Here is a 17,066-nt window from a genome sequence, read left to right as displayed (position 1 = left end):
TTCCATGGCAGTAAAATAGGACTGGACACGGCATCATCATGACAGATGGACCTATTCTTGAGTGAACTCAAAGCTGTAACTTGGCTATGTCTGTAATGATTGGCTGATATTCAGTCTCAGACTGAGACCTTACAGTAACTAACTATAACTCTGATTTTTTTAAACAGTTCCTTTACATAGTCAAGAATAATTACATTTGGATCTTTTGTCAATATTTATTAATTGCAATTGTATAATTTACAAATAAATACTGCTTGTATATCACCACAGTCTTCCATCGGCATAAATAAAAGTCCCTTGGGTTGAGAGGACATTGTCAAAAATTCTCCATGCTGATGGAGAAGCATTAAAACCACTCAATAGTGAAAAAAATCAGGGAGGTGCAAGGATATTTTGGAAAATGACACGGGAGTGAGTGGGCTGACTGGGTATGTCAGATGTAATGAGAATTTTTGTGATTTACAGATATGTCAGAGCAGGGCACAGAAAAATTTCTTCTCTCTGAATGGATTTTCAGAAGTGGGCACTGGAGTGATGAGTGGATCTTCACATGCGTGAGCATCGCAGAATGTCATGAGATCTGATGCTGCCTTTGAGACCTGCAGAGACAGAGCAATATGGAAGTTTAGATCCCTTTTATGTCACATGGCATACTTCAAACTTGTTTGTTTATTAATAAGACTTTCAAGCGTGTAATAAAATGCATGTTTTTCCTGTAAGCAAAGTGCTAGAGAAAGTCTGCAAAGTGCTGTGTACAAGAACCAATGTTAATGCTCACTAAATTTCCCATCACTAACATATGCAGTTAGTTAAAAGATCCACCTGAAAAGATAGGACTACACAGACTGAATGTCAGAATTCTCACAGTTTTTTCCTAGCCTTATGAGTAAAGATTTGAATAATGGTAAGACTCACAAAAAAACACTAAAATGGGTTATGTGTAATTGCAACACCGTTGTGCCACCACTCACTGAAACACACTGTATGGAGAAAAGCCACACTCTGCTATCAGTTAAGTGACTTTACCATTAGGCAATTGTGCCTATTAAAATTAACTGTGGGTCAGACACTCTTTTTTCCCACCTATTTCTAAATATAACTACCTGGATTATCTGGTTGTGTGCACTAAATAAAGAAAAGTATTTTTCATACTGCTTTGGTAAAGGAGGAGGTTTAATATGCTGGGTCCTTAGTGGGTAAAGCTGAACCTCAGATTTGCATTTAATTTCAGCCTATTTGTGGAGTCCCCAAACACTGCTTGGTGTGCAGATAGAACCGCATAATTTCAGTACCTCCTCTGTGTCTTGTTTCTGGGATGATGGATTTCTGTTGTCACCCAGGCCCCTCCTTCCTCCATGGCACAGGCAAAAGCCTGACACTCTCCTTAAGATTTTGTGAAGCAAGAAATCTTCGTGGGCATTACATGAGTGTGCATTTCCTTGGCATCATGGCTGGCAAAATATTGATGCATTTGGTCACCAGGTATAACAAGCTGCACATCTAAACCCTGCCAACAGGCAAAGTGAAGATAAATAAAGGAGGGATGCCGGGGGTAAAAAATTTAAATGTAAATTTGTGGCTGGTTGGGATTGGGGTGGGGGTAATGGAGGGATGAATAGGGCTATTTGGTCTGCTTATCTATGTAAGTTTGATCGGCAAGCATTTATTTGGTGAGGATGTGAAAATATTTATTGAATATGGCTAGTGAGTGTAGTTGGGTGTATTTTTGTTTAAAAGCTTTGCTTTTTTACCTGACATAGTTTGTTAACAGACGTGTCTACTTTGAAGGTTACAAACTGGCTCCAGCAAATGTACAAGATTTCATTTTACTATTTCCAATAAGATGTGTGATATCCAGTTTATCCACCTAACCAAAAAATATTATTAAACAGGATTTAAAAGGGGGTGCTGAGAAGTTCCTGGCCTTGCCCCTTGGCATATGACAGCCCAATATCTTAGTATGTATTTGCAAATATCAGGTCTTTGCGATTTATAAAACTGTTTTTTTCTCTTAGTGAGAAGCTGTGATGGCAGAGGCACAAGCAAGTTTCACGTCGTTGGAGTTATGGGCCGTCATGAAGTTTTTGTTTCTCCAGGGAAAGTCAGCAAAGAACATTCACACTGAGATGTCAGAAACACTGGGGGAGAAGTGTCGTTCCTACAGCACTGTCAAAACCTGGATATCTCATTTCAATACTGGGCATTTGGCACCCCCCAACCTCAACTGACCCGGCAACCTGCGAGTGTCCATGAGCTGATTATTGAGGACCGGCGAATCTCCACAAAAAATGTAGCCCAGATACTTGACATCTCACGGGAGCGTGTTGGGTTTGTTATCACCACTATCCTAGACATGCTTTCCGCGCAGTGGGTGCCGAAATGTTTGAACAGTGATCAGAAGACGGAACGAGTTGAAGTATCCAAAGCCCATTTTGGCCCATTTTGAAGTTGCAGAGGCCTTTTTGGCTAGGTTAGTGGCTGAGGATGAAACCTGGCCCCACATCTATGATCCTGAAACCAAGGAACAGTCAAAGGAATGGCGGCACAGCAGGTCTCCGCGGCCGAAGACGTTCCAAACCCAGAAATCGGCCAAAAAAAGTCATGGTGTCTGTTTTCTGGGACAAAGATGGTATTCTGTTGGTGAACTACCTACGTCAGGGCTCTAGTATCACCGAACAGTATTATGCTAACCTCCTGGACCAGCTGAAGGAGGCAAATAAGATGAAATGCCGTGGAAAGTTTACCAAAGGCATCCTTTTTTTGCAGAACAATGCACCTGCGCACACGTCCAACGTTGTGGCTGCTAAATTGAACACCCTGGGTTTCCAATTGGTCCACCATCCCCCCCTACTCACCTGACCTTGCCCCTTCTAAATATTATCTGTTCATGAATTTGAAGAAACACCTGAAGGGGCAATGTTTTAAGGACATTTCTAACATAAAAGATGCTGCTGAGAGCTGGTTTGCGGCCAAACCAAAAGACTTGTTTGAACGGTCTAGAAAAGCTGCAACTACGCTGAACCAAGTGCATCAGTCTCTGGGGGGAATATGTTGAATATGTGGTATTTCATAACTCTGGCTCTCTTCTTTCTGCGCAAAGCCAGGAACTTCTCAGCACTCCCTCGTATATAGCGCCAACATATTACGCAGAGCTGTACATTAAATAGGAGTTGCAAATGACAGACGAATACAGACAGTGACAGGAGGAGAGGACCCTGCCCCCAAGAGCTTACAATCTAGGAGGTGGGGAAATTAACACATAATAGGAGGGGAGATAGGTAGTGTTGGTAAGTAGTGACGGTTTCAAAATACAGAAGATGTGTAGGCAAGTTTGAAAAAATGGGTTTTGAGTGATCTTTTAAATGAGCAGAAAGTAGGAGCATGCCGAAAAGAAAGAAGAACACCATTCCAGAGAGTCGGGGCAGCTCTAGAAAAGTCCTGGAGCTGTGCGTGTGATGAGGTTATGAGTGAGGAAGTCATTAGTAGGTCATCTGAGGAGCGGAGACAGTGGCTGGGGGGAGTATTTTTTTTTTTACCAGGTCAGAAATGTAAGTGGGACAATAACTGTGTAGGGATTTGAAGGCAAAGCACAGGAGCTTGAATTTGATTCTAAGGTGAAATGGAAGCCAGTGAAGAAAAATGCAAAGCGATGCAGCAGAGGAGGAGCGGTGGGAAGGATGGATGAGTCTGGCTGCAGCATTCATAATAGATTGTGGAGGAGAGAGTCGGGTTAGTGGAATGGCAGAGCGGAGAATGGTACAGTAGTCCAGATGAGAGATGATAGGAGCGTGTACAAAGAGTTTGGTAATCTCTGGGGACAGGTAGGGGCAGATTTTGGAGATGTTGCGTAGGTGAAAGTGACAGGATCTGGAAATGTTCTGATTATGGGGGGTAAATGAGAGGGCAGAATCAAAGGTGACGCCAAGACAAAGTGCATGAGGGGAGGGCCAAATAACAAGGAATATGTTGGAGAGATTTAAAAATTAAAAATGGGGGAAGATGATGAGTTCTGTTTTATCCAGGTTGAGTAAATAGTCTCTTTATATACTTACATAGTTACATAGTATGTCAGGTTGAAAAAAGACATCAAGTTCAACCACAAGGGAAAATAAACATATCCCAGATATAAAACCATATGGACATATTTGGTACAATTTGCTTAAACAGCGCAAAAGAAAACATTTTTTTCCTGATTCCATGAGGCAATCGGATGTTCCCTGGATCAACGGTCACTGTTATCTTTACTTTCTGTGCTTCTAGAAAGGCATCCAGCTTTTTTTTAAAGCAATCTATAGTAGTTGCTAAAACAACTTCCTGAGGGAGCCTTTTCCACATTTTCACAGACCCTACAGTGAAGAATCCCTCCCTTCCGGAGCTTAACTTCTTTTCCTCCAGACGAAAAGAGTACTCTCTTGTTTTTTGTAATGATCTCAAAGTATATAATGGGGAAGAGAGTTCTCTATATGGACCATTTATATATTTATACAGGGTGATCATATCCCCCCTTAAACGTCTCTTCTCAAGGGAGAATAGATTTAGTTCAGCTAGTCTCCTCATTGCTGAGCTTCTTTCTCCATTCCTTTTATTAGTTTAGTTGCCCATCTCTGCACTCTGCAGTCTATTCCTCTTTTATTACAAGAAAGTATTTTGCTAGCTTTTGATATTGTAGCTTGGCTTTGCATGCTGTTAAGTCTATGATCAACCAGAACCCCCAGATCCTTTTCCATTTCTGACTCCCCTAAATATGTTCCCCCTAGACAGTATGAAGCATGCATGTTGTTAGCCCCCAAGTGCATAACTTTACATTTATCTTTATTAAATGTCATTTGCCACTTGGCTGCCCAATCAAACAATACATCCAGGTCAGCATGTAGAATATAGACATCTTGTATGGACTTTCTGGTGATGTTGGTGCATGCATGGTGGAAATTTTAAATTATTTTGTGTTGGATTCAATACAAAAACTGTATTGAAACCAATACAAAGTACCACAGTGGTACCTCAGTATAAGTCTGCTTTAGAATAAGTCCAACTTGGTATATGTTCTGTTTGGACACAAAATATTTTGTACTAGAACTTGTATAGGTCAAAATAAGTCATAACACTGCGCACTACCCTTATTTACCTCTCTCGAGACAGCCAACCAAGTGAACAACACTCTCCAGGAAGTAGGGGTATCGATATCCAAGTCTACCATAAAGACTGCATGAAAGTAAATACAGAGGGTGCACTGCAAGGTGCAAGCCACTCATAAGCCTCAATAATAGAAAGGCTAGATTGGACTTTGCTATAAAAAAAAAAAAACATCTAAAAAAGCCAGCACAGTTCTGGAAAAACCTTTTTTGGACAGATGAAACCAGGATCAACCTTTACTAGAATGATGGCAAGAAAAAAGTATGGAGAAGGCATGGAACAGTCCATGATCCAAAGCATACCACATCATCTGTAAACAAGGTGGAGGCAGTGTGATGGCTTGCGCGTGCATGGCTGCCAGTGGCACTGGGACACTAGTGTTTATCAATGATGTGACACAGGATAGAAGCAGCCAAATGAATCCCGAGGTGATCAGAGATATACTGTCTGCTCAAGTCTAGCTAAATGCAGTCAAATTGATTGGGAGGCATTTCATATTACAGATGGACAATGACCCAAAACATACAGCCAAAGCAACCCAGAAGTGTAATATTCTTGAATAGCCAAGTCAGTCACCTGATCTGAACCCAGTTGAGCATGAATTGCACATGTTGAAGACTAACCTTTGGACAGAAAGGCCCACAAACAACAGCAACTGAAAGCCGCTGCAGTAAAGGCCTGGCAGAGCATTAAAAAGGAGGAAACCCAGCATCTTGTGATGTCCATGAGTTCAAGACTACAGGCTGTCATTGCCTGTCATTTTATTTTCAGCTTTTTAATTTGTCAAAATACCTTTAAGCCCCTGAAATGAAGTGTATGTGTTAAAAAAAAAGGATTTAGTTCTTCACATTTTTGTGCAATCTTTTTGTTCAAGCCACTGAATTAAAGCTGAAAGTCTGCAGTTCAACTGCACCTGAGTTGTTTTATTTATGTCTAGTTATTTATTTCTACTAAAAATATGTGTGTATATATAAACAGCACTATATACAGTGGCAGTATATATAACGGGTAATGTGGCACTAAATTATTTTCTTCTTATTCATATACACATGGTATTATATTAATAAATGAAAACAGCTGTCAACATACAGTCCTCCTTTGTCAATAAGGCTGGGTCTACACGGACGGTTTTAAAAATGCATGTAAACGTTCCTACCTCGTTTATATGCATTTAACGGAAAAAAAACTTAATAATAAGTTATAAATGCTATAAACGCCTATGACGCAATTTACCGCAATTTTATATAAGTGTTTCAGGGAATGAGTACAGGGGTACAAAAAACCCCTCCTCATTCCCTTAAGGTGTTAAAAATATATTTAAAAATAGGACGAGGCTTTAATGTTCAAATATTTTATTGAATTTGTGTTTTGTGTAACTAAGCTTTTTTTTTTTTAAAGGTTATCCCACAATGACAGGATGATTCCTATGGCTGCATTCATGACATGAGCACAGCCGTAGGACTTAGGGGGTTAAATAAGGGACTAAGGGTTAAATAAGGACAAGGCTCCCCATTCACATCTAGTGCTTTGTGATTGGCTGAGAAAAGGGAATCCCTGATGACAGCTCAAGCACCATCAGGATTTCTCTTTCCTCAGCCAATCAGGGAGCGGAGCTCTGCTATGCTGACAGCTCTGCTCCCCTGATTACTCCTGCAGCCCTAGCAGAACTGTAGTATGTGTTCTTGGATACATCCTCTAAAGGTGTGGGAGCAATTAGGAAAGCAGAGCTGTCAGCATAGCAGAGCTCTGCTGATTGCTCCGCTCCCTGATTGGCTTAGTAAAGGGAAATCCTGATGACGCTTGAGCTGTCATCAGGGTTTCCCCTTTCTCAGCCAGTCACTAAGCACAAGAGGTGAATGGGGAGCCTTGTCCTCATTTAACCCCTAGTGCCCAGGGATCCCTCACTGTCAGAAGGAGTCCCACGGCTGTGCTTATGAATGCAGCTGTGGGAATCATACTGTCATTGTGGGATAACCTGTCAAAAAAAAAGTTTAGTTACACAAAACACACATTTAATAAAATACTTTACCATTAAAGCCTTGTCCTATTTTTTATACATTTTTAACCCCTTCAGGGAATGAGTAAGAGGTTTTATGTACCCCTGTATTTCCCAGGGTGGGGTATTGGAGATCTGGGAGTCTCGTTATTAAAGGGGGCTTTCAGATTCCAAAGTCCTGCTAAAAACACCTATAAAAGCCCCCATTGTTTTCAATTCAAACTTTCATTAAAACGCTTGTAAAAGCCTCTATTGAATTCAATAGGAGTGTGTTTAAGTGTGCCTCAAGGAAATGTCTTGGTGTAGATTAGCCCATTGGAATGCATGGGAATTTCAAACATGGGCTTTTAAAGTTAAACGCTGGGGAAAACGTCCGTGTAGACTAAGCCTAAATGAGTTTTTCTCTGACTGAGGAAAAAGGAACACCGTAGTGTTGCTGTGATCACCAGGGCTTTTTTTCCCTGATTGAACACACAGAACGGCGTTCTGGGACCTTTTTTTAGTAGGATTTTCCAAAGGAGAATTACAACTCTTAAGCCCTCATAAAAGCTTTCCTTACTCTCTTTTCCTCACATACCTCTGTATGGAGTGCTCTCTGGGGGGAAAAGTCTGGCAGAGTAGCTGGAGGGGTTCCTTGATGGCGCACAACTTTCCCCAAAATTCCAAAACTAAAGAACTTGCCCAATGGGGGGGGGGGGGGGGGGGGGATGGACCTACCTGAGCTGTGACACCTGGACAGCTCCTGTTGGAAAGTAAAGGTCCCTGGACACCTAGGGGGCCTGGGGATGGACAGTGTCTGGACTCTGGAGGATTAAAGAGGAACTAAACTTAAAATCCCCCAAAACACAAAAAATACACTTACCTTCAATCCCGCAGGGCAGTCCAATCCATTCGGAGGTCTCTTCCATCGGATCCTGCGTTGTCCCAGCATCCGTCTTTGGGCCAGTGCTCCGGGCGCCGCCATCTTCGCCTTCTCTTCTTTTTCCTATGTCACCTGACCCAGGCACGAGATTGGGTGACGTAGGTTGGAAAAAAACATGCCGATTTCGATGCACATGCGTGAGATTGGCAATTTTATTTACTTTTCACGAAAATGCTCCTGTGCATGTGCAGAAGGAGCACACAAGAGCCTCCCAGGATGTGTGACATAGGTATCCTGGGAGGCTTTCTGCTTCCATTCATTCTCGATTGCCTGGGCGATCGAGAATTAGGTCGCAGTGCGGCACCCTTTTTTTTAAAAAAAAAAAAAAAAAAGGGTGTTGCACGTGCAAACAAAACAAACAAAAAAAACTGGAGTTTTTACTTTACGTTAAAGGGTTGTCTACCCTTTTATGTAAATTGAAAATTCTGAGTTTAGGTACGCTTTAACAAGATGTGAGTATCGGCACCTTTTTTTTTTTTTTACAAAAAAAGCACTGGTGATCGCTACAACTTTTCTATCATGTGGTCAGGAGACAATAACCAGGCAGGCTGCTAATGAAAGTCTAATATCAAACAACCTGCTAGCTATTTTATGTTTGCTGATCAAGGGCAGTAGAAATTACTATGACAACATAACAACATAAACTAATTAGTTTGTTGAACATTGGATTATATACAAAATACCGTACATGGTATACATACTTTAATGCGGCACATTGAGGCTTCAATTTTTAGCTGCTCCACAAGCTTCCTGGCTTGTCCAACGCTTAATGTGCTGTTCACAGGGGTGTCCCCTTTCATTATGCTGCCTAAGAAAAAAAATGACTTTTATGAGTTCTGAATTCTCACAAATGTCCCTCTGACCTTATACAGTAGTAACATACATACTAATAGAATAAAGTCAACACAATTTCTTTGATTTTTTAAACATCATATTTATCAAATTTTATCTATGAAAATAACGTAACAAAACAACAACAAGCACTCCTGATTTTAACATGTACAATATTGATATCTTCTGTCATGTATTAAACCCTGATGTAATAACCTACTTTGTATCTACATCTCATGAACAAGGAAAAAACAAGGTAGTAAAGGTAATAGGATCTTGTTCTTAGTAGTAGTCCCTTTAACATACAAATACCTAGGTGTGGGAACTGGTTTACAGCTTCAATGATCAGAAACATAGATTTTCAGACAACAGGGTTTGATCACATTGTAATTGTGTCATTGCAAGACCAATTTTCTATTCACCTCCATCTCCTTTCCAGTGATAAACAGCTGTACAGCATTTCTGATGGTTGGCAATCATATCTATGCATAAGCCAGTGTTTATCAGGTTTGGCATAATCTGCAGGTAAGATTGTGTGAGTTTGTATGGCCAAATTTTACTTAGATCTTAGAAATGGATGATCACATATCTTTCAGATCAGCACAAACTAGACAAAAATCCTTCCGTGGAGCTTTAAAGTGTACCTCTCAAATATGGACTACAGCATTGTTGCAGCAACCTATAATTGTTACAGTTGTACAGGGCCTCCATGAACACACGTTAAATAGTTACGCAGTTGGGTGCAGGTCTATTAAGTTTAACCAAAAGGAAATATATATATGAAAATCTTCATATTTTAGTCAGAAACCTATGCACAGTTGAAGGCAAAAAAAAAATATTTACAAGCATGGTCCAATATGCTTCAACAGAGGAGAAATCAGTCATCCCTATTCCATAAAGCAACTAGCTATTCCCTGGATAAACAGTCTCTAATGTTCCCACTTATAAAATGTAGTTTGCAGCTTTATTCTGTTCACTTAGTAATTCATTCTGCTTTTTATTGAGCTGATTATAACTACTTCCTGTGGGAGTCTATTCTTTATCCATTCACACAGAAATGCTGACGCAAGTAACTTTTACATTTCACTGTACTAATTTTAATTTTAATGCATTTCAGCTAATACTAGTGTGGATGAAATCAGACACTTGTGTTTAGTACCACATTTAAAGCAGAACTATAAAAACAAAGAAAAAAATCATAACTTTTCTTCCGCAGAGCCCCCGATCCCTCCGGAGCTTTGGGTCCCGAGCCATCCTGCAATACCAGGACGGAGGAAGCGCCGGGAGCCACCATCTACGTCCTTCTTTTTTCAGGCTACGCCACCTGATCTCGCACTGCACTGGCGCCAGATCGGGTGATGTAGCCTGATGTAAATGGAAAAAAAGAGTGCCGATCTCACTGCGCATGCATTTTTTTAACCATTGCAGGAAAAAGCACTGCAGCCAGAAGCCTTCTGGGATATGTGACATAAGTATCCCAAGAGGCTCTGCGCTCCCATTAAGTCTTTACCACTGTGACCATAATGACAAAAGGGACGGTGCCCCCCCCCCCCCCCCCTTTTAAAAAAAAAAAGGTTTAAAGAAAAAAAGAATAGAAGATAATTTTTTACTTATATATATTGTTTATCTATCACTTTATGTAGAATGAAAATTTTGGTGGTATGTCCGCTTTAGCAATTAGGTGCTTTGGAAAATGTTCCAGCTATGGTTGTGTGCTGTGTTGTTTTTTTTACACATACACAATGTTTTGACATTGTCTTTAATGGTCCTAGGTCATATTTGCACACTGTATTGTCATATGTTGTGCATTAATGTCTAAAAGTATCATTGTCTAAAAGTATTGTTTAAAATCCAGTAAACTAATGTACATGCAGTTTTGGGGGCTTTTGATAAAAATGACAGTACTTGTTGAATTACATGACAACACACATACCCAAGGAAATGTAAAAAAATATAGGAACAAGCAGACAATGTGTGTGACTGCAGCCTCAATGTTTAATTTGTATTTCCCTGGTTGGGATGCAATGTAATTTTAGGCATCTGGTAAAAAAGATTATTGTACCTAGATGCACTAATAAAAAAAAGCTCCATAGGGCAAATATTCTTCAGCCTTACTTTCGGTCTTGCATAGTTACATAGTAGGTTAGGTTGAAAAAAGACATAAGCCCATCAAGTTCAACCACTAGGGAAATAAACATATCCCAGATATAAAACCCTATAAGACATAGTTGGTCCAGAGGAAGGCAAAAAAAAGGAAAAAAACCCTGGTACAATTTGCTTCAACAGGAGAAAAAAATTCCTTCCTGATTCCATGAGGCAATCGGATGTTCCCTGGATCAACAGTCACTGTTATTTTTACTTTAAGGCCTAATACCCAGTTATATTCTGTGCTTCTAGAAAAACATCCAGCTTTTTCTTAAAGCAATGTACAGTAGTTGCTGAAACTACTTCCTGAGGGAGCTGATTCCACATTTTCACAGACCTTACAGTGAAGAATCCTTTCCTTATCCAGAGCTTAAACTTCTTTTCCTCGAGACACAAAGAGTGCCCTCTTGTTCTTTGTAATAATCTCAAAGTGAATAATGGGGAAGAGAGTTCTCTATATGGAGCGTTTATATATTTATACAGAGTGATCATATCCCCCCTTAAACGTCTCTTCTCAAGGGAGAATATATTCAGTTCAGCTAATCTCTCCTCATAGCTGAGCTCCTCCATTTCTTTTATTAATTTAGATGTTATACAGGCTTCTGTAGAAAATCTAAAAGAGCTAACTTATTACTTATCTGGAGTACTTTAATTTGATTGAACTCTCGTCTGGACTACTGTAACATCCTCCTCTCTAGTATTCCACTAACCCGACTTACTCCTCTCCAATCTATAATGAACGCTGCAGCCAGACTCATTCATCCTTCCCACCGCTCCTCTTCTGCTGCATCTCTTTGCAGTTCTCTACACTGGCTTCCATTTCAGCTTAGCATTAAATTCAAGCTCCTGTGCTTTGCCTTCAAATCCCTCCACAGTTCTTGTCCCACTTACATTTCTTATCTGGTAAAAAATACTCCCCCAGCCGCTCTCTATGCTCCTCCAATGACCTACAACTGACTTCCTCACTCATAACCCCATCACACGCACGGCTACAAGACTTTTCTAGCCCTGCCCTCCTAATTTCTGCTTATTTAAAAGATCACTCAAAACCCATTTTTTCAAACTTGCCTACCTTCTGTCTTTTGAAACTGTCACTACATCCCACCACTACATATCTTCTCTCATATTGTGTGCTAACTCCCCCACCTACTAGATTGTAAGCTCTTGGGGGCAGGGTCCTCTCCTCCTGTGTCATTGTCTGCTTTTTTCTGTTATTTGCAAGCCCAATTTAATGTACATTCAGGTTGAGTGTCACATGTTTCTGTTTTCAGGACGCTTTGAACATCACCTAGCTACTCCTCACACCAGCTATATTCTGCCTGCACACAGATCCAGTGATGATGCTCTAATAACAATTTACCTAGCATGTTGATGAGAGGAGAAACCAGGTTAAGCACAATTCAGGCAGATTAAATTTCAGCTGTAAAGGAACTGCATGACTTGTGTATACCATGTATACATTATTTACTAAAAACAATGGCCAGCATATTATTTTCATAACATGAAAAAAAAATATTTTATTCATTGCTTATAAGGGACATTTTTACCTAGTGTCCTTTAAAATATGTGCATGGCAAGAATAAATGCTCTTGCTGTTTAAAGCTACCACACTCTCAGAAAAGGTCAAATGACAGGGTGTTGTCAGTTTATTCCAATTCTAATTGTTTTTTTTTTTCTCTTTCTGATATGTGAGAATGCCTGGAATATGGCATACAATGCCTAAACACAGCATATTTTATCCTGTCACCACTAAAATGTATTCATACACAGTGTTACCTTATGTATGGATCATACACCTCCGATACCAAAGGTCATTTCCCCTATATTCCTTTTCTCAATTATGGAATAAAGCCAGGACAATCATACAGTACATTTTGTAAACATAAAAACAATCTTCAGGTTCATACATACACATGCTAACTACAAATACATTTCACCTGATGTTCTGCTAGTATAACCTAATATTCCAAATGATTGCCAGACATAAGGGGAAGTGAAGATCATTCCTGTGATTTTCCTCTTTTTCTGTTCATCCAGACAACATGGTAAAGATGTAGCTGGATGGACAGTAGAAGCAGGGAGGGGCTGTCTGTAATCAGACTCTGGCAGGATTTCCCCACTGAGTGTGATGGAGAATAAATCAGTTCTGTAGATACACTCATCTGTACATTTGTATAGCCCCTTTGTGCTTTTTTAGCAGAAATATTCATGTGATTGGTACCCACCTTTCTGTGCTTAGTGATGGAGGGATACAGGATGCTGAGGACAGTTCCTTCACTGCAGCTACACCAAACACTCACACCCTGCAACAAAGAGAAATGGGGGAGGAGAGTCTGGAGGAAGGAGGAGGATAGTGGGAAGTGGGTGAATGATTGAATATGGTCAGCCAGCATTATTGGAGCAACAAGAGAAAAATAAAGGGGGAGGAGAAAGAAAGAAAGAAAGGACTGTACATAATGGCAGAGCAAGGCTGCAAATGGATTTCTAATGAATAAAGACCCCTTCCAGCACCCAGATAATCAGGGCAAATATCACATCATGTTATAAGGAATACATAATGATAATGTAATGGGAAATAATGACCCACCCAATATTGTCTATTGTGTTCTATGTGTGTTATTGTGTTCATTGTTCATTGTATTAAAACATATATATAAAAAATATACCATGTGTATCATATTTTATTCAAAGCATCTATGTTGCAGAAAAAAACACGTTTAAAATTGCTCTGTTATTTAAAATGTATTTTAAAAATACTTTTATGGGCTGAATTAGGAGGTGTCAGATGTGTGTTTTCAACAAATTCTAAAATATATCCAAATGTCTTCCTTTTCTGCCCCTTTAGGATTTTTTTACTTTGAATCTTTTAATATCAAAATGGCTGCTAAAATGACCCTAATTTGATTGCAGCTGCAGTTATTTATATTGCAGCTCACAGCAACATCAAAGGGGAAATGCATGCAGAGAAACCTGAAAATACACCTGTTCACCTAAGCAAAATGTCCCATGTGCCATAAAACAGCCATTTCAGCATCCAATAATACCTGAATACATCAGTTACATGGCTAAAAATAACAACATTTAAACAGCATGTCTAGGAAAATTAAAAATATAAAAAATATGAATCTACATCTTTTTTACCCCCTAAAGACCCAACAAGAACAGAAAAATACCTGAGTAGTATAAGCCCTGCCCTGTTGTTTTTTAAACTTTTTAGCTGCTCTCAGACCAATATGGCTAATTATTCTATAATCAAAGATAAAAAATAGGAGGGCTTTTTGATAAATCACTAAACATACATATTGGGCAGCTCTGAATTTCAGGGTAATTCTGCACCTATATATAAATGAACAAAACGCTTCCAATTGTTTATTTAGAGTCAGATGCAGAGTGTTGTAATGAATGCACTTGCCATGCATTGTACCAGTGCTGCAATGAGTTGTTGTAAAGCACTGGGGAGATTCACCCCTCTTTAACTCCTAATGAATATTGTTATTGAGAAAAATGTGAAATTTGAGAGCTTCTGCAAATGTCAGAGGTGAGATTTAAGCTAGGTACACACTTCCAATAATTATTGTTAGAAAACGAACGATTATGACCGATTATATTCGAACGATCGTATTTTGCACAATTCTGTACATGCTGTAACAATACGATCGTTCAAATATAATCCACTAATAGTGTACACATGCTAGATACAATCGTTTGAACGATGCAGGAAGTGACATGTAAAAGAGAAAGTGTATTGCAGAATCATGCACAATCACTGAACGACTGTAGACACAATAGTGAACAATCGTTGGCCAATCAGATCCGCCGTGATGGAGTCGTTGGTCACCTTTTTTGTAAACGATTTTTGGCCGATCAGTCGTTCGTCTCCAACAATAATTATTGGAAGTGTGTACGCAGCTTTAGTCGTTCAATTGAGAACAACCTACTGGTGACAGCTGTCTAATATTGAAATAACACTGGGGTATTGTAACAATTTCCCCACTCTATATTCTATCTATATCTATAGAAAAAAACCCTTGGCAGCTTGAAAATTGTTAGCCTCAAAAGCTACAGTGTTCTCCAAAGCTCCAGATTGATAGAGATCTGCAGCAACACTAACATGTATTGTACAAATTGCTTTATGAAACAGTGAGCTTTGCTTGAGAATTAGCAGAAATTTACAGACTATAGATATATTTTCCCTAGAGGTCAGTAAGAGCACGCATTTCGGGAAAGTAACACCGGCCCATACATGTGTATTTTTGATCTGTTAGTAGTGTCTGAATTTTAAAGATTTTTGAGCATGGCCATTACTAGTGAAATAATACTTAGGTGGAGTTGGTTTGCCTTGGTTCAGGTTGCTGTGTAAAGTCCAGGTTATTAGTCAGAGACACTGGGCTCCCAGCAGTGATCAATGTGTCAGTGCCGTTGTCCTTAGCAACAAGATGGTATCAGTGAGAGCTCTCTCTGCTAGGCTTACATGGCTTTTTCTTTGCCAACCACAGAGGTGGGACTAATAAGACAATCCAATGACAGTATGGTGAACTGTCTGTTATGAACCCAGTCTGTTATATTTAAAAAGACCAAAGACCATAATATTTATTGAGAGATCAGAAATTATTGTTATCCCCCAATATCATAGAATGTCCCTCATACATTAGTCCAGAATGCAACTTTCATAGCTAAAAAGGTCCCTGGATTCCTGAAGCGTGCTCTGCCAAGTGGTGTTGACCCCAGACATATGCAGGAACAATCAAATGGCTGGGCAATATGCCACAGCTCAAGAAACCTCTGGCAACTTTTGGGAAAAACCTGGTTCAGAATGGCTTATGTAAAGGATTAAGGTCAGTGACTCAAGGTGTTAAAGGAGGATTTAAAGAAGAGCCAGCAGGACATATTCAGGAGCAGACAGTTATGGCAGCCTCTATGTTCTCTTCAATGTCCCCTTCAACAAAGAACTAAAGTTTCTCTTACCTGCCAGCTTGCCCCGATATTCTGGCTGAGCTGAGCTGCGCATGTGCAGTGTCAGCTTTGGTTGCCAGGATATCTGGCAATACTGGCTGCTCCTGAGCGTGCCGGAAAATAATGGATTCCCTTGTATCTGCACAGGAGTTATCTCATCCCAACCTGGCCATTCAAGATGGCTGAAGATTGTAGACAGGAAGAGAAGAAAGAAGAAGATGAAGAACTCTGCGAGGGAATGTTGACAGGTGACTATCGCCAATTTAATTCCATTTTAAGCTTTGCTAGCTGGATGCTCGAGCTATACATTCATTTGACCCAGTTAATTAAAGTCAAAATGTGACCCAGGTATTTAAAGTCAAAATCAAAATGTTCACTTTACATGAAAGGGTAGATATTGGGTAAAAGATATAAAAAAAAAAAAAAAAGAAGTGAAGCCCCTCTCCTTCTGTCTTTACCACCCCAGTGTTAAAAACAGAATTGAAGCGTATCCTGCAATAGCAAAAAAATGCAGATCACATGCATGCGCAGTAAGATTGTCACTTCTTTTTTCCCATTTACAGCAGGCTACATCACCTAATCTCACGCCTGTGCAGTGCAGGATATGGTGACGTAGCCAGAAGGATGAAGATGGCGGCGTCTGGCGCTTCCTCCATGCTGCGACGATGGTGAATTGCAGAACAGCATGGGACCCAAAGGAGCACATCTCTGGGGGGATTGAGGGCTCTGTGAAAGTAAAGGTAACTATAATTTTTTTTGTTTATTTTAAGAGAAAAAAACCCATCCAATAATAAACCAATATTCACAGCCTATAATAATGGTACCTGGCCAGTCACTCTCACTGCAGTAAAGACAAAATCTGCCATAACAGATAATACAGGCTGAGAACCCCAGAGGACTTTAGTAAGTCATTAAAAATTTAAAGCTATTCAAGCACGATTCTGCGTCTAATTGCATCTGTGACCTTCTGACCAAACCTCACTCATCTTATGTCTAGAGAGGAGCAGAAACACATTGCTAACCCTGCCCTTCCCTACTCAGGACAATGCCACTTTCTGCCCATAGTGTGCAGCACTTCCGCCCTAT

General features: G+C 40.0%; 1 protein-coding gene across 1 annotated transcript; it reads right to left on the bottom strand.

Moving 5' to 3' along the window:
• Nucleotides 1-201: 201 nt before the first annotated feature.
• On the bottom strand, nt 202-16,984 carry GNG3 (G protein subunit gamma 3). Its single transcript, XM_072421592.1, has 4 exons — nt 16,805-16,984; nt 13,253-16,706; nt 8,753-8,859; nt 202-599 (listed from the first exon to the last, which is right to left on the bottom strand). Exons 3-4 carry the CDS (start codon nt 8,849-8,851, stop codon nt 471-473), a joined length of 228 nt encoding a protein of 75 aa, XP_072277693.1. The 5' UTR covers nt 8,852-8,859; nt 13,253-16,706; nt 16,805-16,984; the 3' UTR covers nt 202-470.
• Between the last annotated feature and the right edge of the window lie 82 nt (nt 16,985-17,066).

The sequence above is a fragment of the Pyxicephalus adspersus genome, chromosome 9 (assembly GCF_032062135.1).
Source record: "Pyxicephalus adspersus chromosome 9, UCB_Pads_2.0, whole genome shotgun sequence".
Taxonomy (NCBI): domain Eukaryota; kingdom Metazoa; phylum Chordata; class Amphibia; order Anura; family Pyxicephalidae; genus Pyxicephalus; species Pyxicephalus adspersus.
This window is presented reverse-complemented; position numbering and strand designations above follow the sequence as displayed.